Source organism: Pinus tabuliformis, chromosome X (genome assembly GCF_031772625.1).
Source record: "Pinus tabuliformis cultivar Carrire ecotype Pingquan chromosome X, CPIR1, whole genome shotgun sequence".
NCBI lineage: Eukaryota > Viridiplantae > Streptophyta > Pinopsida > Pinales > Pinaceae > Pinus > Pinus tabuliformis.
This window is the reverse complement of record NC_142308.1, coordinates 795,873,356-795,899,856: the sequence shown is the minus strand read 5'-3', so window position 1 is coordinate 795,899,856 and position 26,501 is coordinate 795,873,356. Positions and strand designations below refer to the sequence as shown.

General features: G+C 39.9%; 1 protein-coding gene across 2 annotated transcripts in view; it reads left to right on the top strand.

Moving 5' to 3' along the window:
- Positions 1–25,623, top strand: part of ACS (acetyl-CoA synthetase) — a 288,618-nt gene extending 262,995 nt beyond the window's left edge. For both annotated transcript variants that reach the window (XM_089446615.1, XM_089446614.1), the window contains 3 exons: positions 13,611–13,701; positions 13,822–13,920; positions 24,992–25,623. In XM_089446615.1, coding sequence (XP_089302741.1) covers positions 13,611–13,701; positions 13,822–13,920; positions 24,992–25,177 — 376 coding nt within the window. In that variant the 3' untranslated portion in view covers positions 25,178–25,623. The remainder of the gene's footprint in view (positions 1–13,610; positions 13,702–13,821; positions 13,921–24,991) is intronic.
- Positions 25,624–26,501: the final 878 nt, after the last annotated feature.

Genomic DNA, 26,501 nt, shown 5'->3' with positions numbered 1-26,501 from the left:
AGTTTGGATTGATAATGTTGATTTGGGGTAGCATCGGATGTGCTCTAGCCATGAAAATTGGTGGAGAGGTTAAGGCACATGAGATCTCCAATACCCAGAAAGGGTTTGGGCAAATTTTGAATAGTTTGGGAGATATTAAAATAAGTAATATTTTTAATGGAGTCCCTAAGTCTAAACTTAGGGAAAATAAAATATTTATGTGAATTAATATAAAAATGTGTTAGAATGGTCCAAAAGTCATGGATCAAGCCAGATCTAATCTTAGCCGTTGATTAGGGACTTAATCTCGGCTGTTGATTTTTCAACGAGAAAAGTATAAGAGGAGGCTTGAGGGTCACTTGGAGAACACACCAGAGTGATCAGTCATTCTATTCTCTAGAGTGGGGTTTGCTAAGAGAGATAGAATTAGTGATCAGTTGTAGCGAGGGGCAGTGAGTACAAGGCAGAGAGGCAGGGACAGTGCCGAGAGACCAATGCAGAAGCAGAGAGAGGCAGATGCAGCGCCAGAGGGAGCCACGCAGAGGCAGTAGAGACTGCACAGAGCCAGAGGGGCCTGCATCATCCACCCAAAGGCTGCAGGAGTGACGTAGAGAGCCAGAGAGGCTGCATAGAGCCTTAGTAGACTGACGCAGAGGCCAGCAGGGCTGATGCTGAGCTTTAGATTGTGTTGGAGAGGGATTTTGTGGAGCAGGCTTTCTGAATACCTGTTTCCGAAGAGAGGTATTGCTGCCAGATTTTTTATCTCTATCAGGTTAGCCAGTTTGGCACCTAGTGTACGTAGAAAAACACTGCTTGATAATAAAACCCTCAGACAGCTGCGCCAATTTTCCTGCATTGGGTTTTTCCGGGGACATTAGTCCAAAAATAACAATGTCATTTCTGTGCTTGTTTTTGTTTCCTTTAGTTGATGACCTGTAATGTGTTGAGCATGCACTTGTATTTATTTTCAGTATTTACATAGTTAATAACTTGTTAATTAACCAAACAAGTAGGTAGGAATAAAACAGTAATTTGCATGGAGGGTTTCCAACGTGTCAGACTTAGAAATTCCAACAGATAAGCCATCATCAAGCATCAACATCATAACTAGCATTGTTAGTCTACAAAATAGCAAGGCCTTGACTAACAAACTCTAACTCTCCACTAGATTAGAGCACAATGTTGGGAGGCATACATTTGGGCACCGCCATTACTGCCTCTCAAGGCACATACCCCTCCGGATGTTCACTAGGTATGTCCTTATAGGACTATTCTTATCATGGATTCCCAATCCTCAAAGAATATCGATCCTCTTCGAATACTCTTATCTTGGATACACTTTCCTATCCTTAAAGAGTATCGGTCCACATGACTACTTCCTATCTTGGATTCCAAATCCTCAAGCGGTATCGGTCCCAGATGCTTATCCAATCCTCCATTCTCCCTACCAGTTCCTTCACTAGACTTACGGTTGTTAGCCTTGGCCTAGTGCATGAGACATGGCGAATACAATGTCCATCATCACTCCCTCTCAACCAAGGAGGATATCCTTACTCCCTCTCAACTAGGGAGACATAATCACAAGTCTCAACTTGTCTCAATCATCAACTATCTGTTCTTCTATGGAGATATAGTTTTAGCTGTAGGGCTCCTATCTCACATTGCATCATACTTGAGCTTTGACCTTCATGATTGTCAAACATTTTATGGAGCCAAACTCTTTCACATTCTATCTTCATGACTGGGTTCTTGCTATCATCCTTTTATATAATTTTCCATTAACCATAATTTGTAGTATCTTTGTCATCAAAATTATCTTGTCAAACTAATCAATGTACAACTAATCATATCCCCCTCTATCCATATAGGGGAGGTGAACTTATTCTAGATCAATATCGAATCCATCATGCCATCAAGTGATCAACAAACTATCTCATGGCTTTCCATATCAAATTGCTTCCTTTCCTACCTTTATAGTGTACACATTTCTGCCATATATTCTTCTTGGAAGTCATACCATATCCAAACATCTTTTCTCATCATCAGAATTGCCAAAACAAGTGAAGCTACTTCAAATTTCAAACTACAGGTTCCTTCAAGCCACTTCATGTTTCTAGCTCCCTCTAAAGTTGTCATAACTATCTTCCTTACGTTCTTCAAGAAACCACATTGGATGTTGATCAATATCACCATGTGTTCTGCGGCCTGCCCACCTGTCATGCTACTATATATCGAATAACCATATGGAAGAGTCATGACTTTCCAATCTATTCAAGACATATTATGCTTATGCTTCCAAGTATTTTTCTTCGTCCAACTCTTCCTTCAATATTCTTTGGAGATGTGAATCTGTTTTCTAATGAAGAGCCTCTTTTCTAAAGACATGCATACCTCTTCCTTTCATATTGCCATCTAGTTAACTTCTTTGAACGAACTGTTCCTCAACTTCCTTTGAAGATGTTGTCTTAGATGAGAAATGCTCCAATTATGCCTTCATGCTGCAACTCTACTATCTTCATAACTTCAAACTTCTTAGATTGTTTTTGATGCTTGCTTCCATGATCTTCTAGTGGAATATACTCCTACCATGTAACTATGATTCTTCCATATACTGAGGAAACTTCTATAACGATGGTTTTGATACTGTAGGGGAACCTTGTGACCCTTTTCTACTAAATGTCTGCTTCTAGATCAACATGATACCATGTAGTTCCTGCATGAATTGTGAAGTGCTAGATGGTCCAAATTCTTCTATCCTTCCTTGCTAGAAGTTTAGATGATCGCTTCCAATAAAATGCAACTGACTATGTAGACTCTAATTCTGGGTTCTTTTCTTCATCACTACACAAACCAATCTATGTATAACACTTACAAAAAATATAAAGTGTAAACATAGAATTTCCTTGATCATTACGAAAAGTCACACAAATGCTCTCCCCCAAAAAGGGTAATCTAGAACTAGATTTGTTTCCTAAAATACTAAGCTTCTAATAATACAACTTTCCAAAAATAGCAAATTTGTAAATTGAAGGATGTCTTTTAGGAACAAAAGTAGATGAGTGCTCAAAGCTTTAACCAATTGCCAAATAGCAAGTTTCTAAAACTAGAAACTTTTTGAATATAATAATCTCAAAGTTAGAAATTACCCATTTTAAGACAACACTCTTGCATGCATGCTCTTATTGTGTTAGGATATTCCGACACATAGGAAATAGTTAAGTACAACTTGGTCTAGTATAGAGTTAGGTAAAGTGTGTTTCTTTACCTTGTACATTTTGTAACTTACAATCCAACGGTCACGATATGTAGTGATCCGACGGTTCATTCTCTCCTCGGTATTACCGACACTTGATCCGTGGCTTGACACCCGATTGGTCCATGATTTCTATTTAAAGCGCATGGAGGGTCATTTGTAGGGTAATCCGTGCATGAGAGAAGCTTAGGTAAATTTTCATTCTTTTATTAATAAATTGCCTGAAGTGGCCGCGTTGGCTCAGGCCGTGGACTGTTTCCATCTTTGAGGGTTTTAACCACGTCAAAAATACTGGTGTATTGATCTGCGATCTGGTTGTGAGCGGTGTCCTTTGGTGTTCTGTCCAATGTTGCACGAAGCGGGAGCGAAGCGGAAGCGTTTTTTGGAAGCGGGGACGCCGAAGCGTCATTTTCCAAAAATCTAGGAAGCGAAGCGTCCGCAGAAGCGTCTGCTATATATATATATATATATTTTATATTTTTTTGCATTTATACTCAAAACAAACATCCCAAATTAATTGTAGAAGACATGAAAACATGCATATTTTTGCATAAATCAAGATAGATATAACATCCATTGTACATTAATGATCTAGAATTCTTCTCCTCTTGTCTAGCCTTTGCCTCTACCTCGATTGTCTAGGGATATTAGTCAACATTGCCCAATTTTGATCAAACTACCTAATTCAAGACTTAAAATATGGTAGAAAAAGCTTAACATGTTTGATCGATGATTTTGACTTGATTGAAAGGTAATTTTTTGCTAAGGGCGTGCCGCGTGACAAAGGAGTTCAACAATTAACACCACCAACACCAGGGTACATATAGGGCTTGGGCTCTTGATTAAATGCTAATCGCATACCTTCATACTTGATATAATCTAATGAAATGCCACAATCCCATTGATCCTGAATACCTGAAAACTGTTAAGTCTGCTGAATTTTGAATAGGATATGAAATTCTATTTTCTCCATATGAAGTCCAATGAGGCTGGAACCACTCTCAAACATTCTGAGTCATTTCATGGTAATGTTAAAAATTTAAGTAAAAGGATGAAAATGAAAAATAAAGGAGAATGTCACTTTTACTTTAAGAATTTAACATTACCATGAGGGAGCATCTGCTATATTTATATTTTTTTTTGCTTTCATTTGTCACCCTAACCCAAGGTGGACCCACCCCCAACAAGCAAACTCACCTAAAATTTAAAAAAAAATTGAAAAAAAAACGATTTTCTAAAAGCTTTTCCGGAAGCGTACGGAAGCATCTGGGAAGCGTCTGGGAAGCGTCTGGGAAGCGCCGTACGAAGCGCGCTTCGGCGCTTCGGAAGCGCCAGCGCTTCCAAATTTCCAGGAAGCGTCTAAAAATTTTGGAAGCGCGCTTCCGAATTTCGGAAGCGCGCTTCTGGCCAAGCTTCCTAGGCGCTTCCGTACGGGACGCGCTTCGGGGCTTGGAACCGGGGGGGGGGGCGCTTCGTGCAACACTGGTTCTGTCTGAGGAACTTACCCTGTAAATTCCTACATGGTATCAGAGCTATTTGAGGGCCGCGTCCGTTGGTGATCCAAATCTGAAGCCGGTAGAACTGCATCCGACTGCCGTTTCCTAGATCTACTGTTTTTGACTGCTTTCAGGCCGAGAAGGATTGCTCTGTTGTGTTGGGAGCATCTGTTCCAGTGAGGAACCCCTTTCGTTTCACGCGAAAAGGTTTCCGGTAGCCCTAGCTGCGTCATTTTTAAGATTTGGAGGTATACAGTGTTTATTTGCAGTTTACAGTTATTTTCTCTCTGTTTATTTCGGTTTCGGTTTATTTAGCCTTTTTTATTACCAGATCTATACCTTTCATTTCTGCGTATGCTCTTTGCCCTACGACTCTGTGCGATCTGGGCAAATCAGAAACATGAAGGAAGGATTTTTCTCATGCGTATGCTCTTTTCCTTGCGCCTTAGGGTGATCTCAGAAAATCAGAAACATTGAGGAAAATATGTAGTTTCCGGCTATAAAGCTAACATTGAGCCGCAAGGTTCATTTTTGAAAATATTTAGTTTTTCGGCTAAAGCTAACTTCGAGCCGTAAAGTTCGTTTTCTTTGCATGTCCGTGTTGGGTTTTGTGTTTTTTGTTTTGTAGGGAAAAAGAGCCTTTTCAAAGCAAGCACGCAACCCAAAGCATCAACCCCCCCCTCTCTCTTTCTCTCTCTCTCAAATTTTTTTGTATAGCTCAATTGGTTGAAAGCTATTTTAAGAGAGTAGAAGTCTTGGCTTCAAATCTCCATTTTTTGGGGGCGGATTTTTTCATTTCCGCACATTCCCGCACTTTGTCGGCGACTTCATCAACTTTTTTTCAAAAAGCCATAACTTCTTCATCCGGAAGCCGTTTTCAGAGCCGTTTTTTTTAAACCAGCCTAATTTTTCGAGATCTATCCATTGGAACACTTAGTTTCAACATCTTTAGCTTCAGTTTCCTTTGAAATGGAAAGTCAATACCATGTTACCCTTGACAGCACCAACTACTTCCTATGGTTGTCCTACATTGAGGATTTACTTAGAAGTAAAGGTCTCTATAGAATAGCCTCAGGCCAAGAAAGGAAACCGAAGGATGAAGATAAGGCTGCTAAATGGGAAAATAGGCAAGATCAAGCACGTGGATTGATAGGGATGTCTATTTCTCCAGATCTTAAATTCCATATTGCAGAACTTGATACTCCTGATGAAGCAATGAAACAAATCATTAAAGTTTTTGGGATTAAAAGTGAACTTAGAGCCATCAACTTGAAAATGAGTTGCTTACATTGGACCCTAATAATTTTTCTTGCATTGAAGATTTCTTGTCCAAGTTCAAGACCCTTAGATATCTCTTGGAAGGTGTTAAGGTTAAGAAAGAAGATAGTAACCTTATCTATTCCATTCTTACTAAGTTGGGACCAGCCTACTCTGTGTTTGTTTCCACCTTCCATTCTACAAGAGAAGATTCATTTCTCAAGGAATAGACTACAAGTCCCCTTCCTTTGACTCTTTTTGTGATTCTTTAATAAGAGAACAAGAAAAACTCTTACACCATGGTCTTCTTAATCTTGGAAACTCTTCCAAGAAAGCGTTAGACGCCCAGCAGCAACCAAATTCAAAGAATCCTAAGAAGTCATATCCTAAAAAGAATGGTCCTAAACCAAACAAGGGTCCTAAGCAATTTCAGCCTCAAAATGAAAAATCATTTCAACAAAATGATAAGACAAATAAAAACAAAGGGAAGAAGACTAATAGACATTGCAACTTTTGTAATCGAGATGGCCACTTAGAATCCAAATGCTTTAAGAAGATGGAAGCCTTGGAAGCAACGATGAAGAAACATAACATCCATTTGGAGCATTCTTCACCTTCAACTTCATCTTCAGGAATGGCACTTTCTGCATGTGGTTGTCAAGCATCTCGGTCTGGCTATGCACTAAATGTATCTTCTTCTTCTCATTCTCATGAGTGGCTCATTGATTTTGGAGCTTCTTAACACATGGCCAAAAACAAAGCCATGTTTTCTTCTTTAAATGATTGTAACACCAAAAATATATATGTTGGTGATGATAGATCTCTTAGTGTTGTAGGGACTGGAACTGTTCATCTAGACAATGGTCAGTTTAATGATGTATTATGTGTTCCAACCTTATCCTGCAACCTTCTATCTGTATATCAGATAACTCATTCAGGTGAAGGTAAAATCGTTGAATTTTCACCTCATGATGTTGTAATCAAGGACCTAAGAGATCCTAAAAAGATTTTAGCTACTGGCATTGCTGATGATTCTACAAGGTTGTATAAGTTTCACAACTTTGGGTCATCAAATCTTCCCTCAGTATTTGTTGCTCATAACGATGAAGTGAGCAAACTTTGGCATGAGCGATTTGGTCACTTAAACTATCGCTCCCTTCAGCACCTATGTAAAGAAAATATGGTGACAGGTCTTCCTATGGTATCTTGCAGAGATGGTGTTTGTTCCAGATGTGTACTTGGAAAACATCATTGGGACAATTTTGAAAAACGTGCCTCTTGGCACGCCTCAGCCCCTCTACAGCTTGTGCATAGTGATTTATGTGGTCCACTTCCAGTTGTGTCATTCTCTGGCTGCAAGTATTTCTTAACTTTCATTGATGATTTCTCCAGACGCACTTGGGTATACTTCTTAAAACTCAAGAGTGAAGTATTTAACACATTTTTTGCCTTCAAGGCCTTTGTTGAAAAACAATCTGGACATCAAATTCTTAGGCTAAGATCTGATAATGGCGGAGAATATGTTAAAAACACATTCATCAACTTTTGCACTGAGAATGGAATTCAAATGCAACATACTGTTCCATATACTCCACAACAAAATGGTGTAGCTGAAAGGAAGAATCGCACCTTAAAGGAAATGGCTAATTGTATGCTACAATCTAAAGGACTTGGTCTTAGTTTTTGGGCAGAAGCAATTAACTGTGCAAATTACATAATAAATCGCACTCCTACTAAGGCTTTAAAGAATATCACTCCAGAAGAAGCATGGAGCTCAATCAAACTAGATGTAAGTCACTTTCGTGTTTTTGGAAGTGAAGCGTGGGCCCATATTCCAGATGAAAAGCATAAAGCTTCAGAACCTAAGAGTGAAAAATGTACTTTTGTTGGATATTCTGAAGATGTCAAAGGCTATAAACTTAATTCCATTTAAGTCCAAAAATGTTATCATTAGAAGAGATGTAAAATTTGATGAAAATATATCGGCCTGCGAGCCTAGTCCGGCGGATGTGCCACTTCTCCCTATCTCTTCTACTTTTGAAAACATTTTTTCTTCAGATGATGAAAGTGAGGATGACAATCCTCCCCCACCATCTCAGGATCCTCCTTCAGCTCCTCAGCTTCCAAAATGGGTTCGTGCTACTCGAGATGCAGCAGGTGATCTTGCTGGTGATCCTACAGATCAGCGACACACACATTCTCAGTTTGACAGAGCCTCTTCTTTACTGGCTCAAGCTCCAGTAAATTATGATCCTGACACCTTTGCAGAAGCTTCAGGGCATCCAGATTGGGAAGCAGCTATGAATGAAGAATATCATTCATTATTGGCAAATGATACATGGGATCTTGTTCCTCTACCAAAGGGACGAAAACTTGTTAGATGCAAATGGGTTTACAGAACCAAGTATGGACCAGATGGGAAAGTTGATAAACATAAAGCTCGTCTTGTTGCTAAAGGTTTTTCACAGGTTGAAGGTATTGACTACACTGAAACCTTCTCCCCTGTTGCCAAAATGAACTCTATCCGCCTTGTTCTTTCCCTTGCTGCCTCGTTCAAATGGGAAGTCCATCAGATGGATGTTAAATCTGCCTTCTTGCATGGGGACTTGCATGAAGAAATCTACATGGAACAACCCATTGGCTTCATAAAAACAGACTCCAACCTTGTATGTCGGCTTAAGAAATCCGTTTATGGTCTCAAGCAAGCTCCTCGAGTTTGGTATGCCAAAATGGATAGCTTTCTTTTAGAATCTGGCTTTTCTAGGTGTCATTCTGACAATACTGTCTACACCAAGAAAGTGGGCAAGTCTCTTATCATTCTTGTTCTTTATGTTGATGATCTTATCCTTACCGTTAGTGATCCCAACCTTATAAACCATGTGAAGTCCAACCTTAAAAAGAAATTTGAAATGACAGACTTAGGACACTTACATTATTTTCTCGGTCTTCAAGTCTTGCAATCCAAGGAGGGTATTTCCCTTTCCCTGTCCAAGTATGCCTGCGATATTCTACGCCATTTTCACATGGAAGACTATAAGCCAGCCCCTTCTCCCTTCCAGTCTGGAGTCAAACTTTCAGTCACTTGTACTTTTCCTGAAGTTGATGCTACCTTATACCGTCAACTTGTAGGAAAACTTCTGTATCTAACCCATACTTGACCTGACCTTTCCTTTGCCGTTGGCCTTGTTGCTCGGTTTATGCAAAACCCACGTGAAAGTCATTGGAAAGCAGCTAAAAGAATACTTCGTTATGTTCGAGGTACAGTTCAGTTTGGGATTCATTACAGTGCCGAAGCATCTCCTCTATTGGTTGGTTTCACTGATTCCGATTGGGCTGGTGACCCTGATGATCGGAAGTCTATTGCCGGTTATGTGTTCACTCTTGGTTCGGGACCTATTACATGGGCTTGCAAGAAACAAGGTGCCATTTCTCTTTCATCAGCAGAAGCAGAGTATCGTGGTGCCGTAGAAGCTAGTAAGGAAGCCTTGTGGCTTCGTCAGATCCTGTCAGAGTTTGGCTTTCAGCAGCAGCATCCGACTACACTTTGGTGTGATAATCAGAGTGCCATTCAGCGATGCAAAGATCCAGTCCAACATCAGCGCAACAAACACATTGAACTGCACATGCACTTCATCAGAAAGCTCATTCACGACCATGTTCTTGAAGTGCAATATTGTTCAACAGATGATCAAGTTGCAGACATCTTCACAAAGGCTCTCACAGAGGCGAAGTTCACTAAACTTCGATTTGTGGTTGGAGTTCAGGAAGTCGTCACTAAGGGGGGATAGGCTCTAGTGCCTCCTTCCTTCTCCTATTGTGTCATATTTGTAAATCCTTCAATCCTATACCAAGTTGTTCTTAAGGGGGGATGTTAGGATATTCCGACACATAGGAAATAGTTAAGTACAACTTGGTCTAGTATAGAGTTAGGTAAAGTGTGTTTCTTTACCTTGTACATTTTGTAACTTACAATCCGACGGTCACGATATGTATTGATCCGACGGTTCATTCTCTCCTCAGTATTACCGACACTTGATCCGTGGCTTGACACCCGATTGGTCCATGATTTCTATTTAAAGCGCATGGAGGGTCATTTGTAGGGTAATCCGTGCATGAGAGAAGCTTATGTAAATTTTCATTCTTTTATTAATAAATTGCCTGAAGTGGCCGCGTTGGCTCAGGCCGTGGACTGTTTCCCTCTTTGAGGGTTTTAACCACGTCAAAAATACTGGTGTATAGATCTGTGATCTGGTTGTGAGCGGTGTCCTTTGGTGTTCTGTCTGAGGAACTTACCCTGTAAATTCCTACATATTGTTGCATGGAACTTGTATGTGTGGAAATCCTACTAAGTCTAGAAATTTGTGTTATCCAAGGAGATCTTAAACTGAAACTGATGGCTTTAAACCAATTCGAAGAAATAGAAACTTTCCAAAAATAGCAAATTTGTAAATTGAAGAATATCTCTAGGATAACAACTAGATGGGTGCTCAAAGATTTAACCAATTTCTAAATTTAACTTTTTGAAACTAGAAATTATCCATAAACAGTAGATTTAAAAATCTAAAAAGTATCCATTTGACTATATCACTTTGCCATCTAAGTCAATTGACATGAGACATAGAGGATATAGAAATACTAGTGTCTAACATGAGACATAGCAATCTTGGAAACATTACATAGAAGACACATTATTTATATATAACAAATTAGTGAATTATAGATACAAAAATGAAATATGAACATAAAGATTCATTTTTTTAAAGAATTTAGAAACTGAAACATTTACATGATGATGATACAAATTTAATCATACAACTTGTACAACATCATCGATGATGAAATGACAAAGACACAAGAAATTGGAAATTTGGAACCATAAACTAGAATTTTCTTATTAAGTTACCAAAATCAAAATGTATTACATAGTCACTGAATCATGGCTGCTATAGCCTATAGGTGGGGATGCCAATGGTGTATACAATATTGAGTAGATACTAGAATCATAGGTGGAATAATCTCATAATTTGTGACTGAGTCGTCCCCTTCCATGTCATCATCATCAAAATTAGCATCAACATCACTACACTATCAATAATCCTCCTCTATGTCATTATCATAAAAAATAACATTAGCATCACTGATGGGTGTCTGGTTTGTGGGGCACTCAAAGCGCACATGTTGGACACACATTTTGTACATGTCTTGTGAATAGGACACGTGCCAAATGCATGTCTGACACATGTGCCCATGGATTTATGTCTGACATGCTGAACATGACATGTGTCCTCACAAATCCATGTGATCCTTTTGGATTCATGACACATGGCCCTTTTGGACATGTCAAGTAACTTTGTCTCCCCACCATGCTCCAATTGTTGCACGTAACTTGTATGCATGGCAAACCTGCAAAAAATAGAAATTGTTGCATGTGATCCAAGGTGGTCTTAAACTGACAATGATGATCTTAATCTGAAAATAGTAATCTTGTCATACATGAGGAGTAGTCACCTCCATTCATTAGACACCATGTCAAGATACATAGGAAGGTGATGGCGCTTCTTATTAATGCTCAACCAATATGACCTAATGAATTGTGCCTTTTGCAGCACATAACTTGTCATGCATGCATGAGGAGTAGTCACCTCCATTCATGCAACACTAAGTCAACAAATGTAAGAAGGTGATGGGGCTTCTTACTGATACTCAACCAATATGACCCAATGAACTTATTATCTCGATATACAACAATACTGGCTAGGACACCAATTCAAAAGAGTTTATAAGGTAAAATAGAATGTCCAGGAAGGTGGGGCAATACTCTCTATCTCACCTCAAGAAACTTTGCCCAAAAATTTTCCTAGAGTAATGCATATACTTGCATTTCACTAAGACTGGATCATCAATAAAAAAATTCTAACATAAAATTAGTTTCAAAAATTAACTTCAATGGGGATAGTCAACTTTTTAGAACTAAACGAGTCTTGAGTGATTGCAATAATTCTTCAAGGCTTGTTCATCCACACCCAATGGCTGCCCAAACATGATGTTTAATATTCTTTCATAAAGGCTATTTCATATTTTATTGTATTGATGATGGCAAAAGAGAGAAACACTCGTGCAACCCTTGCTTTGATCAGGATCAGTGTGGAAAAAGTCTGCAAAAAATCGGGATTAAATCCTAATATTACGATTTTTTCAACAAAACGATTTAATCCTCCGATTTTTTGTAGACTTTTTCAGAATGAAAAAATGACGATTTATTCGTTATATGCCCGATTTTATCGGGAGTCGACCCAAAAAGTCAGCTGTCCTCCTAGGCTGCGGATAAAGAGGCCGAAAAGGCTAAAAATGATATCATTTTCTTCTGTTTTTTCTCCCATTCGGTGAGATAACTTTAGACACCTACTGATGTGGAAGCCATCTCATTGGACAATATTGATACCACCGCTGCATGGAGGGTCGAGACTGAGAGGCCGATCAGGGACTTGATCCCGGATTGGTTAGGTGTGGATCTAGAGGAGGTAGTAGTTGCAGGGGAGGGAGAGCCAGAGGTAGAGGAGGAGGAGGAACATCAGGGTCAGGAGGCAGAGCTGGTTGAGGATGATGAGGAGGAGATGACACCATCTAGGATGGGCAGCAGCAGCATAGGACAGAGGCCACCTCTTCCATCGACTTCTAGAGGATGACTGACTCCATTTGTATTTCCAGGGGTTGGGCCTTCTTCCTCTAGAGGAAAAGGCAAAGCCATTCCCTATTCCCGTAAAAGGGGAAGAGGATCTCAGTGATGGATTACTTTATGACTTTTAGATGACTCATGATATGCATTTATTATATTTTTTGTTGATATTTTGACTCTTGAGAGTTGAGACTTAGACAAGACTCAAGATTCAGGAGTTGATTCACTATTTTGATATGTGATGTAGCACTAGACTTCATATACATATTATATATTAGCTTTCTTTACATGTTTATGTGGAAATGCATTTATTTGATGTTGTGGATACTCTAGATGTTAAAAAAAAATGAATATTTTTGTGTTTTTTTAATTTTGCCGAGTTTTTCAAAAAACTCTAGACTTCAAAGAGTTTTTCAACTTTTGGACCCTTGCCGCATTAATCCCGGCTTCGACTTTTTCCACATTGATCAGGATAGATCGATAAGCATAGAGAGAAAAGGTTTATGTCACCAGCAAAAATAACACTGCTTACGGAATAAAAAAATCAATGCCCCCAATAACTTTATAATAGACACATGAAGAATCAGTAAAAAGGTCTTATATCTGGATATCAAAAAGCTTACTTATCATCTCAGTATTTTGTATACCATTTGGACATTTCAAACGAAACCTGCTTACTGCCAGAATCTCAATGATAAATTCAAGATGCTAAGAGATGTCCTGTCATGGTTTGGGATGGATTTCATTAACATAGGATTGTATCTTGTGACAGTTAACTGTAATGAATGCAATTATAATTTCAACGAACAAAAAGGAAATGAAAAATCAGTGATCTCATTTACTTATCTTAATATCTCTACCCAATTATTTTTGTAGTCTCTCCTGGTCTTCCAATCCCCCAGTTTTTTTGCCTGATCATATGATGGCATTTTCGCTACTATGTGTGCAGTGGGCATCGTATTGGTACAGCAGAGGTAGAATCTGCCCTTGTTTCACATCCACAGTGTGCTGAAGCAGCTGTGGTTGGGGTAGAGCATGAGGTATACTGAATACTCCTTTCTTGAAAATAGTCTGCAGCTAGTTTAGATTGGTCAGACTGTCTTTTCTTCCTTTAGTAGTGGTTAATTTATCTTTCTTTTTCTGTTCTGTGTTTTTTGCAGGTTAAAGGTCAGAGTATTTATGCTTTTGTGACCCTGATTGAGGGTGCACAATATAGTGAAGAACTTCGTACAAGCCTCAAATTAACTGTTCGAAATCAGGTAATATATTTTTAATTTTTGGAAGCTGTTCCCTGTTATGGCTTACTTTTGTGTGTCTAAGTAGAACAAAACCATTCTGTCAAGCCAAAAGCAAGCACTAGAGCATACTAAATATTCATCAGTGCATTTTTGAGTTATCACATATTGAGGATAGCTTGTTGATGTCAGTGGCCAAGTTGCACTAGACAGGGATGTTTGGCAGATTTTCTGGTCATATCTACTCTGTAGAAGCTTTGTTGAGGATATGAACTAAGATTTCATCTTCTAATCCCATTGTAAATATATTTTCCAAGAAACAAAAGATGAGGAACTGAATTCACATATGTTGAAAAAATTATTGTATTCAGCAAATTGCACACTTACATGGGGTGGTATATAATATGCCATAAAAGGACTCCAATATGGATACCTTGGATGGTATTGCACATGCTCTTTTTGTATATTCAATAAGGAATATATTGTTTATGTCCGCTGATTCTTGTCTCCACTTTTTTTAATCCACTTTTTTTAAATCAGCGGGAGAGTTAAAAACAAAATGCTGTTTCAGATTGTTTGATGTTGTCCTCAGTGTATTTATTTCTCTTGAAATTTGACCCATAAATTTTGATGTTTGGTGGGGATGTATTTGATAATTACATAATCTTAATCTTTTCAAAAGATGAATTTGATTCTACATCCAATAGTTTTAGGTCCTAGTTAATATTTTCTTTCAACATAAAGGACCTAAAACTATTGCCTATAAAATCTGATTTTTTTCTTTTCTTTTTTTCGACTCATTTTGAAAAGCAAGAGCAGGGAATTGAGGGCAAAGCAGAAATTCAACATCTTGCATCAATCTAAGGAGGGAAAATTATATGGTTTTGGAAATTGTAAACATAATCATGCTGGGGATAATGATTAGGAGATTGAGTTTTGGAAAGGCACGTGTGATAAAAAAAAACAACTTCAAGAAATAGTAAAAGTTGATATATTTATCATAAACTAGTTCTATATCACCATTCATTTTTTGGTGTCTTCTAAATATTTTATATATAATTTTGAGATTATTATAAATTTTTTATTTTATAGTTGTCCCCAACCAACCATTCTTCAAAATTTTTTGGGATGTGTTCTAGGCTTCTAGCTGTTTTGGACACCCCTTGTTCCACCCTCATTCCCCATTCTGGAAACTCATGCAACTTAGAAAAACAATCATAGTTACCCTATAACTAGGACAAACACTACTTGTATATAAGCCAATACACATTTATAATTTGGCTTTCTAATTGTGGGTAATTTCTTCTTAGCAGCAATTAACTTATACATACAATGATGAGACAAATGATGTAAATTATTAGGCTGTAAGTTTCTAACATGTATCAAACTGTCATGCGTTGTTTATGAAATGCATAACAATGTAGGCTGCAAGATAATTTCTGCACCAATTAGAGGATGCTACTCAAATGTTTTTGGTTGCACAACAAATGTCTACCGTCTTATCAATAAACCTAGAAGTTAAAAAGAAATGCTAGTCATGACTCACTGCAACAAGATTGGGGTTGCTCTACACAAAAGTATGAATTTCATTATGAATCCTCAATGAATGCCAAAAACATGATCACGATGTAGATAAAAAATATACAACTATGTTACTCTCCTTCAGTAATGCCTAATGTGTAATATTCCAAATTGATTGTTAGAGAATTATATATTACAGAGCAATAGAACACATAAAATATAGCAGAAATATAAACACAGAAAACGTATAAAGCAAGAGAGACACAGATATACGTGGTTCACCCAGTTTGGGCTATGTCCATGGAGAAACAACCAGTCCTTCTTTTTAAATTATCTAGCAAATTGAAGAGATACAACCTACAGCAGATCCGTTGTAATTCCCTCTTCGCTCTCAATCTCCTCTCTCTTCCTCACTCAGAATACAGATATACATAGACGCAATACAATTCCCTCATATATAGCAAGGGGTTTCCTTCTAGGGCAAAAATCCCTAAATTAAACATAACTTCTACCGTCAGATTTCCGCCTAATGAACAGCGCAGATTTACTACGAAATTACAACATTTTACAAGGCAATTTTACATCTATTCTTAGCTTCGGGGGCACTGTCCCCCCCCTTGCAATGAATATTTTACGGGCGGCGTTGCCACTCCATTACGAACTGGGGTCCAATGTGGCGATGCCTTTGAATACAGAAGATAATCAGGGTCCACACCTAACAAAATTTACAGAAAATAACAGATGCATGAACTAAAATACAACAATAACAATATGAACAAGAGTACAAATTAGAAAACCCCAAAATCTAGGCAATGGTGTTTGAGACATTTTATTAATTATGCATGGAAAATCTGGGCAATAGTCTTTGAGACATTTTATTAATTATGCATGGAAAATCAAGTACAAGAGGATGAAATCCATAGAACCTGGGCTTGCTACTGAAAGCAATGCAAACGCCAAGTTAGAATGTGTAGGATCAGGTGCTGGAATTGGCCCAAATCTATAGCTCAGACTTGTGCAGAAACTCCATTGCAGACTGTTGAATAGAATTGATTGTGTTGCTCAAAGTAATGCTCAGAATGCTCTGAAATTGCAGCCGCAAGCTCCTCTCCTCAAACCCGAAAATACCCAGAAAAGGTTTGGCCTATCTCCAAGCCAAAGCCGAACCTACAAAATGGTGCAAATTCCCCAGCGAACTAGCAATTCGCCCTGCTATAAGAATTAGAATTTCAAGCCCGAATATTGCTCGGAAAATTCTGTAAAATTAGTTAGAGACTCTTCTCAATAAACCCACAGAAACCCAGAAAGGGTTTAGGCTAAATCCACCGACCCCCGGTGACTCCCTACAAGTGCAAATTGCCAATTTGACCAGAAAACGCCCCACAAAACTGATACTACATAATTAAGTCCAAATCCACCACTAAAAATCTCCTCCAAATTTGGATAAATTCTCTCTTGAGGAATACCTCCAATATCTGACCCTTATCTTTCCTCAACCTCTATTCCTCCAGCCCCTGTGCACCTCCAGAAATGTAGGATTTTGGCGTCAAAAATTCTCTTAACTCAACCCTGATAATCACCACAAAATATCCAGCTAAATTAGGGTAAAAACCCTTGCAAATCCTCCGGTGTTCCTCTCTCCCATAATTGATCTCCCCACAAACAATTCGAACCACTTCGACGCCTCAGAAGAAAAACGTACTAGCTGAAATAACTTGCAAATACACCCAATGGAAACTCTGAATTGAGCTCCGCAAATTGCCTCAATAGGGAGACACTCAAAGTTCTCTGAAATGAGGGTGGAATCCTGCATGGAAATTCCTTGTGCTGAACAACATAGTTGTCTTGGCTAAGCAGCTCAAGAGAACTAATGTTGAATTGTCAAATGATAAAAGATACCAAATGGAGGCCTCCAAGCTGTATTTATAATTGTTGGCCCTCTCTTCCTTTATGGTCCCCACATTCCACTAATTCACACCCCTTCCTTTCTCTCTCTTTTCTCACTAGTGCGAATTGCTCCATTGGGTTGAATTTCCTTCTCTTGTGGCCCGCACATTCCACTAGAGCTATAATTTTACATTTCTCCTAAGCCCCATACGCCAACAATGTCTTCAATGCCCAAATGACAAAATTGTGCTATGCTTAGCACCTCCCCAATAAACTCCATTAATCCTCTCAAATGAAAAATCAAAATTGGGGATATTACAGTCCTCCCCACCAAAAATCACTTGTCCTCAACCAATGCCTGAACAAGTGCCCTCTTTGACTGTGGATCCCCACTATCACTGCAAACTATACTAGTGTCCCAAATTTGCCACTAGATTGTCCCTGATCTCTGCACTGTCCTGTAGTGAAGGAGTCCCTCCATGCCAGGATCCCAAGCCAACGTGATTAACATGAAGCACCCCTTTATCCACTCACTATTCGGCTAGAAATAGGCGTTAGAAGCCCTTTTCCTACTGTCAATAAGTAGAGCATCTTGATAATGTAAGACTTTGTCCAAATCTTCATGAAGCTTCCCTACTGAGTAGCCCATCACATGCACTCTAATCATGGGCCCTTGAAGATACAACCCAATCCTTATGCAAATGAAGTCTCTCTTGCATTGGCTCCTCTTGACATCCTCTTGCTGGCCAATCTGCCATGCTGATGAAGTCCCTCACGCCATCAGGGAGTCACTAAAGCCCAATGGAAGATCTGAATGACCTCCCCCTGTAGAAGCCAGCTCACCCCTATAGGTTGCTGATGTTGATTTGGGGTAGCATCAGATGTGCTCTAGCCACGAAATTTGGTGGAGAGGCTAAGGCACATGAGATCTCCAATACCCAGAAAGGGTTTGCGCAGATTCTAAACAGTTTGGGAGATATTAAAATAATTAATAATTTTAATGGAGTCCCTAAGTCTAAACTTAGGGAAATTAAAATATTAATGTGAATTAATATAAAATTGTGTTAGAATGGTCCAAAAGTCATGGATCAAGCCATATCTAATATTAGCCGTTGATTAGGGACTTAATCTTGACTGTTGATTTGTCAACGAGAAAAGCATAAGAGGAGGCTTGAGGGTCACTTGGAGAACACACCAAGAAATCAAGATTTCGACTTTTTAGGGCTGGGTTTGCTGAGAAAGTTGAGAGAGTGATCTGGAGTTGCAGCTGAGAGACAACGAATACAGAAGAAGAGAGGCAGAGATAGTGCTGGAACAGCAGGGAAAACTAACGCAGAGGGCAGAAGCGGAACTGCCGGGAACAACCTGAACAATCGGGAAAGCTGACGCAGAGGGCAGAAACCGGAGCTGCTGGGAACAACTGGAACTGCTGGGAATCGCCGGCACTGCCGGAAAAGCTGACACAGAGGGCAGAAGCAGGAACAGCCAGGAATTGCCGAGAAAGTTGACGCAAAGGGCAGGAGTCGGAACTGCCGGGAATTACTAAAACCGCTGGGAACGCTGACGCAGAGGGCAAAAGCGGCTAACACAGTCCCTAGAGGCTGACGCTAGGGTTTTTCGTGGGGTAGATTGGAGCTGAGGAGTTGCAGGAGTGTTTATCCGGGGTTTCAGCTTGAGCATCTGTCTCCGAAGGAGAGGTACTACTACTGAGATTTTTCTCTGTTGGGTGAGCCAGATTTGGCACCCAGATTGTATTCGGAAATTGCTTAATAAATCAAACCCTCAGATAGCTGCACCGATTTTCCCCCATTGGGTTTTTTCGGGGACATTAGTCCAAAAATAACGGTGTCATTTGTGTGCGTGTTTCTATTTCCTTAAGTTGATGATCTGTAATGTGTTGAGCATATACTTGTGTTTATTTTCAGTATTTACAATGGTAAATAACTTGTTAATTAATCAGAACAAGTAGGAAGGAATAAATCAGAAAGTACATGGAGGGTTTCTAACTGTTAGACTTAGAAACTTCAACAACTGAGCTGTCAAGTACTGTGATGCTTGGGTCCCATGCTAGACTCAAAAGGAAACTCTCCTGCCAACTTGGCAACACTCTGGTCATGAATGACCACCTAATATACTTGTACCAAAACCTCCTCTCCTGTAACTCTCGGACATAATATGTGTGATGATCGAGACTATGACCATCCTGCCAAGGTGACTCAACAATGCTCACACCTATCACTCCATCATTGGCCCCAATCCCAAAAAACCACCTATGTTGCCATAAAATGAAGACCTCGGTGATCCTCCATATTTCAATCTGATAATGAATCGGATCACTTGCTAACTTGACCTTATTCACTATGTGGTGGAGTGTCCCATTAATCAACTGGATCCTTGGATCCCATACACATACTAGAGGTCCACGACTCCCCATCCTCACTCCCTGTTGCTGTGGCATGCTCATGGCTATTGGGACACCCTGGGCCTCATCCTTGACCCTTGTATGTATCCAATTAATGGGCACCCAACATTAAGGATCTGTCCGGCATATGACAAACCGCTCTACTCCTGCCAGACCACACACAAAAATCTGTTATCGCAGCTCCTGATGATGTACCCGGATATTGCCTGGAGCCTAGGCATCCTCCTGCTAACGAGGACTACCATCCCTTGTACCTTGTGCTAACATAACACCTCAGGTTGTCCTACTGATAATGCACCCTGCAACTCAGTCACAGTCACCTCCTTAAGCTTGCCCTCGCCAGCTTGTGCCCTGACCAAACACAACCACTGAGAAGTCTTCCCTTGGATACTTTGTATCCCAACTAATTGTTTTGAGCGAGCCTCTCGTATCCTGCTGCTCGTGATGAAGGTATCAAGGGACAATACCCAATTCCTCTACTCCTGCCAACAATGTAGAAGTGATAGAGGCATGCGAGTCCCCATGGATATCATCAGATGATGCTCATCTGCGTCCTCATTGATCTTGGGTGTCCGATACCCAATGGCATGCTGTTGTCTCTATTAGGCGGTAATGCTCCAAAATACCAATGGGAAGCATCGCACATGACTATATATGACCAAGCATCCCCACGCTCCTCTGAATAAGAACATGTATCTTTGTGCCCCTTGGCACATGAATGGACCTAGTTGCACACCTTTGTGCATTGTTGGACACCACCAGCAACTACTATATCATCTTGAATCATCATGTATCCCTCCTGTGATGAAGTTGTTGTCACTCCATGTGAAATCTCGAGGTGGTGTGAATTGCTCCTCCTACTCCACAATGCAAGCCCGCAGAACACGACACTCCTTCGTGCACCTTTGTGCTCCTCTCCAAGACACTGAATTCTGAGGCACAACTTTGCTCACCACTAAACACCTATGCCAACTGCGGCACCACCCTGCATCCTCGACCATCCCATGTGTCCATGCATCCGCTACTCTGCTAGTGAATCCACTACATGCTAACGGAAATGATACTACTGTGCCTAGCCTCAGTAGCTTCTACGTCCAATATGCCAATAAGAGAGCACTATGTCCATACACCTGCTGATGGCACCTCCTCCAACTAGCCCCTACCAGAGTATGTTGATCATCCTACAATCCCATGTATGCCCAACATCTCGGGACAACCTGTGGAGTCTGCCTGCCTCCCTTGTCAATCCAACCTGACACTAGTGTTGATGGAGAGCTGAAAGTGTGTGGGAACTTGGTCACCGGATCCATTGTACTGCTAATAACATCACTAACCAAGCCCATGTTGTGACAGGGAATCCCACCTGAATCCCAATAATAATTTGGCCCTCATACTTCCCTAGTAATCCACGACCTTCGCTGAAATACAACCATGGATGTACCCAATTACCTAACCTGCTCCATCGAGTACCAACTTAGTACCTCTCACCATCTAATCCAAAAGGAGGGATCGAATGTACAATCCCCTATATATGGAACAAGCCCTCCATGTTGACGTTGTGCCATACTCAACTCACGCTACTGGCCCCTGCTCAATTGGTCATCCCCTATGATCTGTCTAGACAACTCCGCCTCTCTCCATCCAAGGCATAAGGGTGAGATGATAACATTGTGGACCCCGTCAGCGTGCCTCTGAAGCTAACTGTGCTGCAATCCGAACATGTTCCTCTACGTTGTCCCTTGTCAATGTCTAGCCCAAAGGACGGCTGCACATGCTCCTCCATCACAGTCTCAACTTGAGCCTCCAACTGCTCCTCCATCGAAAACCCATCATATAAAACATCCTCACCGGTCAGCTGTAGGTGACTGTTGTCCGACAAATCTGTTATAGATCTGGGTGTCTCTATACCTGTCAGCTTGTCATCAATGGTGGTGATGTCTCCCAACACCTCATCACCTTGATGTGCATTGTTGTCACCTGAAAACTCGGTCACAACCCCGGATACCTCATCAATGGATACCATTACCTCAACAATGGATGGCACCTCCTCAACGGTGGACACCTCTGTGTCTCTTGGCATCTCGTCAATGGATGTCCCTATGGGTGTATGCTCTACTCTCTCCCCCAAGGTGTCAACTGGTGCTATCAAAGAGGTCTCCAACAATGGTGACTTCTACGTCACACTGACTATATCAATGTGCTCCTCACCGTCCTGTGTGCCCTCAACATCATGCTCAACCTCCTCCTCAGGCTCCTGATATCTAAAGCCAAGCCTCCACTAGCAAAAGTGCCCCCTAGTCTCATCCTCTGGCTGTCCCTGTCCTACCTGCTTCTTTTGAGATCTGGTGCCCTGATTTTGTCTAATTTCCCCACATGGTGTAGCTGGCTACGCCCCGACGACCTGCGCACCTCTAGTGTCTCTGCTGTAAGGATGGGGATGTATCTGGTCCGTTACCTTCCTCAACTGGCCAATCTCTCATCATTCCAACGGATTCCATCCCAGAATTCTTGCATATTGAATCTTCCTAGAGCCATGAGTTTTCTATGGTTTAATCCATCACTGTGCATACATGCACAAATTTCACATGATCTAGTTATCTACCCCACAACAGGCCAAGATCATGGCTTTGATACCACTGTAATATTCCAAATTGAAATTTACAGCAAATAACAGAGGCATGAACTAAAATACAAAAATAAAAATTTGAACAAGAGCACAAATCAGAAAACCCCAAAATCTGGGCAATAGTCTCGAGCCATTTATTAATTATGCATGGAAAATAAAGTGCAAGAGGATGAAATCCATAGAACCTGGGCTTGCTACAACAAGCGATACAAACCCCAGGTTAGAATGTGTAGGATTAAGGTCTGGAATTGGCCCAAATCTATAGCTCAAACTTGCACAGAAACTCCATTGTAGACTGTTGAATGGAACTGATCGTCCTGCTCAAAATAATGCTTAGAATGCTTTGAAATTGCAGCCACAAGCTCCTCTCCTCATACCCAAAAATACCTAGAAAAGGTTTGGCCTATCTCCAAGCCAAAGTCGAACCCACAAAATGGTGCAAATTCCCCAGCTAACTAGCAATTCGCTCTGCTATATTGTTTGGATTTTAGGCTCAAATATCGTCCCAAAATTTCTGTAAAATTAATTAGAGACTCTTCTCAATAAACCCACAGAAACCCAGAAAAGGTTTGGGCTGAATCTATTGACCCCCGGTGACCCCCTACAAGTGCAAATTGCCCAATTTGGCTAGAAAACACCCCACAAAACTGATACTGTAGAATTAAACCCAAATCCACCACTAAAAATCTCTCCCAACTTTGGATAAATTCTCCCCTGAGGAATACCTCCAATATCCGACCCTTATCTTTCCTCAACCTCTATTCCTCCAACCCCTGTGCACTTCCAGAAATGTAGAATTTTGGCTCCAATAATTCTCTCAACTCATCCCTTCTAATCACCACAAAATGTCTAGCTAAATTAGGGGAAGAACCCCTGCAAATCCTTTGGTGTTCTGCTCCTCCATAATTGATCTCCCCACAAACAATTTGAACCACTTCGATGCCTTGGAGGAAAAACGTACCAGCTGAAATAACTTGCAAATACGCCCAATGGAAACTCTGAATTGAGCTCCCCAAATTGCCTCACTAGGGAGGCACCCGAAGTTCTCTGAAAGGAGGGTGGAATCCTTGCTCGGAAATTACTTGTGCTGAACAACACGGTTGTCTTGGCTAAGCAGCTCAGAGAACTAATGTTGAATGGTCAAATGATCAAAAATACTAAATGGAGGCCTCCAAGCTATATTTATAATTGTTGGTCCTCTCTGCTTTGGTGGTCCCCACCTTCCAATAATTTGCACCCCTTCCTTACTCTCTCTTCTCACTGGTGCGAATTGCTCCATTGGGTCAAATTTCCTTCTCTTGTGGCCCCCACATTCCATTAGAGCTATAATTTTCCATATCTCCCCAATGCCAAAAATGTCCCCAATGCCCAAATGACAAAATTGTGCTATGCTCAGCACCTCCTCAATAAACTCCATTAATCCTCTCAAATGAAAAATCAAAATTGGGGATATTAGATAACAACACAAAATAAAATAAAATAATAATTGCTCATGCAACAAGAGAGTGAAAAGCAATGATGAACTGATTAAAGTGGTATAATTTGTACAGTGATAAGTTTGGACACACACTTCGGCCTAAGTTTGGACACACACTTCGGCCTATGTACATACTATGCACATCAACTGAAACCCCATATAGGATCCTAACAGTGTGGAACATGATACCAATGTGCTGAAGTGGCACTGTTGATGCTAATGTTAGTCTCTAAGTGAGGCATGTCTATTAAGACCAAGATGGCTTTCTTTCTGTTTATCAAAAACCTAGTTAAGTAGTGTAAAGGTGTTAGTTGCATTGACAACAATCAGTAAATCTTGTAGGTTTATTGTAACTTGAGCTATATCGCATGGTAGGCTAAAAAACAGACGAGAAAGTGACAATAAAATGGTGGAACTTCAAATAAATTAGGATCAACAAAATGTCAATAGATGGATCAAGGCCTGAGAGGAGGTCATAATATATTAGATGACTAAAAGCCGACTGGACAATGGAATATGGGATATGCTTGAAAGCAAAGCCTAAAGATATAAAATCCCAAGATGAATATTCCACTAGACAATTCCTCACAGCAAGTCTTATAAGTTACTGCAATATACTGCCAGGTTATCCCCTATTATGCACTGTTTACTTATGATTTAAATGTATTATTATAAGCATAGTACTCAAAATACTGGAATAAGCGAGAATATACCAGCATCTCTTTGAAGGCAGCAATCCATTATCTTGACCCCATTCTCCCCATACATGTGATCAGTAAATGAAAAAGAGTACAAGGATCCAAATCTGGTGGCATAAGCCATATGCCATCGCTAATCGGCTTATAATTAAATGAAATTTGCAGAAGACTGCCATCGATATGATTCAGATAATACTGGCATGTTTTATAAGCATATCATATATAACCAAGAAAAGGTCGATAACCTAGTTTGCCGGGTACCTTGATGGAAGTCGAAGTAGATTTAGATGATTTTCTGGGAAGATAGCATATCCTCTTCATTCTTCCTGGATCAACCTCAATGATGTTAAGATGTGTTTTCATTCTCTGTTGAAACTTGTCACATGATTTTTTCTGTAAAAGCTTTATAGTAGCTTGAGAATGGTATAAAATCTGCTAATGTTTATGTATGCTGTGAATTTCAGATTGGAGCTTTTGCAACTCCAGACAGGATACACTGGGCCCCTGGTCTACCAAAAACTAGGAGTGGTAAAATTATGAGGAGGATACTGCGGAAGATTGCCTCAAGGCAGCTGGATGAACTTGGTGATACCAGTACACTTGCAGATCCAGGTGTAGTTGACCAGTTGATTAAGCTGAGTGGTGTGTGAAACTTTCCACATATCCTCTCTAATGAGTCGATAGTTGTCTATCAATTGATGCGATGAGAGAATGCCTTTTCCCAATTAGTTTGCATATTTCCAGAGTACATCTTTATTAGCATTTTTAGTGAATTCCATGTTCAGTTTCTCTACTGCCTTGCACCAGGTCCCACACAGTTATAGATGGAGATAGGGATGCCAAGTCTCCCTCCACCTCTAATTTTATTTCAGGGCCTTGAGTCTTTAGGGTTTTTCACTTCTGTTTGGCATGGCTTATCCTCCTGTCTTGCTGGTAGTCACTTGTATCCTTTTTTTTTTGCCTGATAACGTTTTAGCATCCAGGAGTGTTCTCGATACTCCCTTACTCTATTGACAACGGGTTGTACTCTTTATTCCCATTTACCTTTTCCTTGGTCATTTGTGGACTTTAATAAAATTGTCTTATTTAGTATTCCTCTTCCTCTTGGAACCCATTTGTTCCAGTACGATAAACTCTTTTCATAATTTTAAAGGAGAGTAAATTATGTGCTGGGACTCTAGCTTGCCGATAAATTATGTATTTAGTGTTAAGGTATTTTGGAACGCTTTGTAAATTTGTACTATATTGAATGCTTTTATAAGCTGATAAATCCTTATGTATTCATTAAAAGACAACATCGATAGCAAACCGGTTGATTGAACAGATTTTCACGCATAACTATAAATGGTGAAGGCAAAAGGTAATGTGACTACTTTGGGAAAAACATATCTAAATGGAAACTTTGTTTCTATAGGTGATGATGGAATATACATGAATAGCTGAATTTCAGACTTATACTTGCAAGGTGCATCAGAAAATGGACATTTACTTCACAAGTAGCTTCATATGCATTTGGCATTTACTTCACAAGTAGCTTCATATGCATTTGGCATGAGTCGAGTTTAGTTTCAATATAAACAATGTGGTTCTTTGGAGTATGAGTGATTTTAAAGAAATCAGTGGGTGCATAGCAATCAACCTTTTGATGTCTTCTTCCATTTAGCAGAAATAAGAATTTGCATATAAAGACCATTTTTTATTAATACAAGGTTACTTGGGAGCGGGATCAACATTTTCAGAAGCTCCCGTTTTGGGAGCGAATCCCGGAACGTTTTTTTATATAATATATATATTTTTATATTTTTTATATTTTGATGCATATATGTCAACAAAAACATGTAGAATGATGAATTAAATATAAAAAACATAAAAACATAGATTGAACCATCTAACAACAATCATCTAGAAGTTATATTCTTCATCAACCATGCCCACAAGTTAGTAACATACAACATATTGAGTCTCATGAATCAT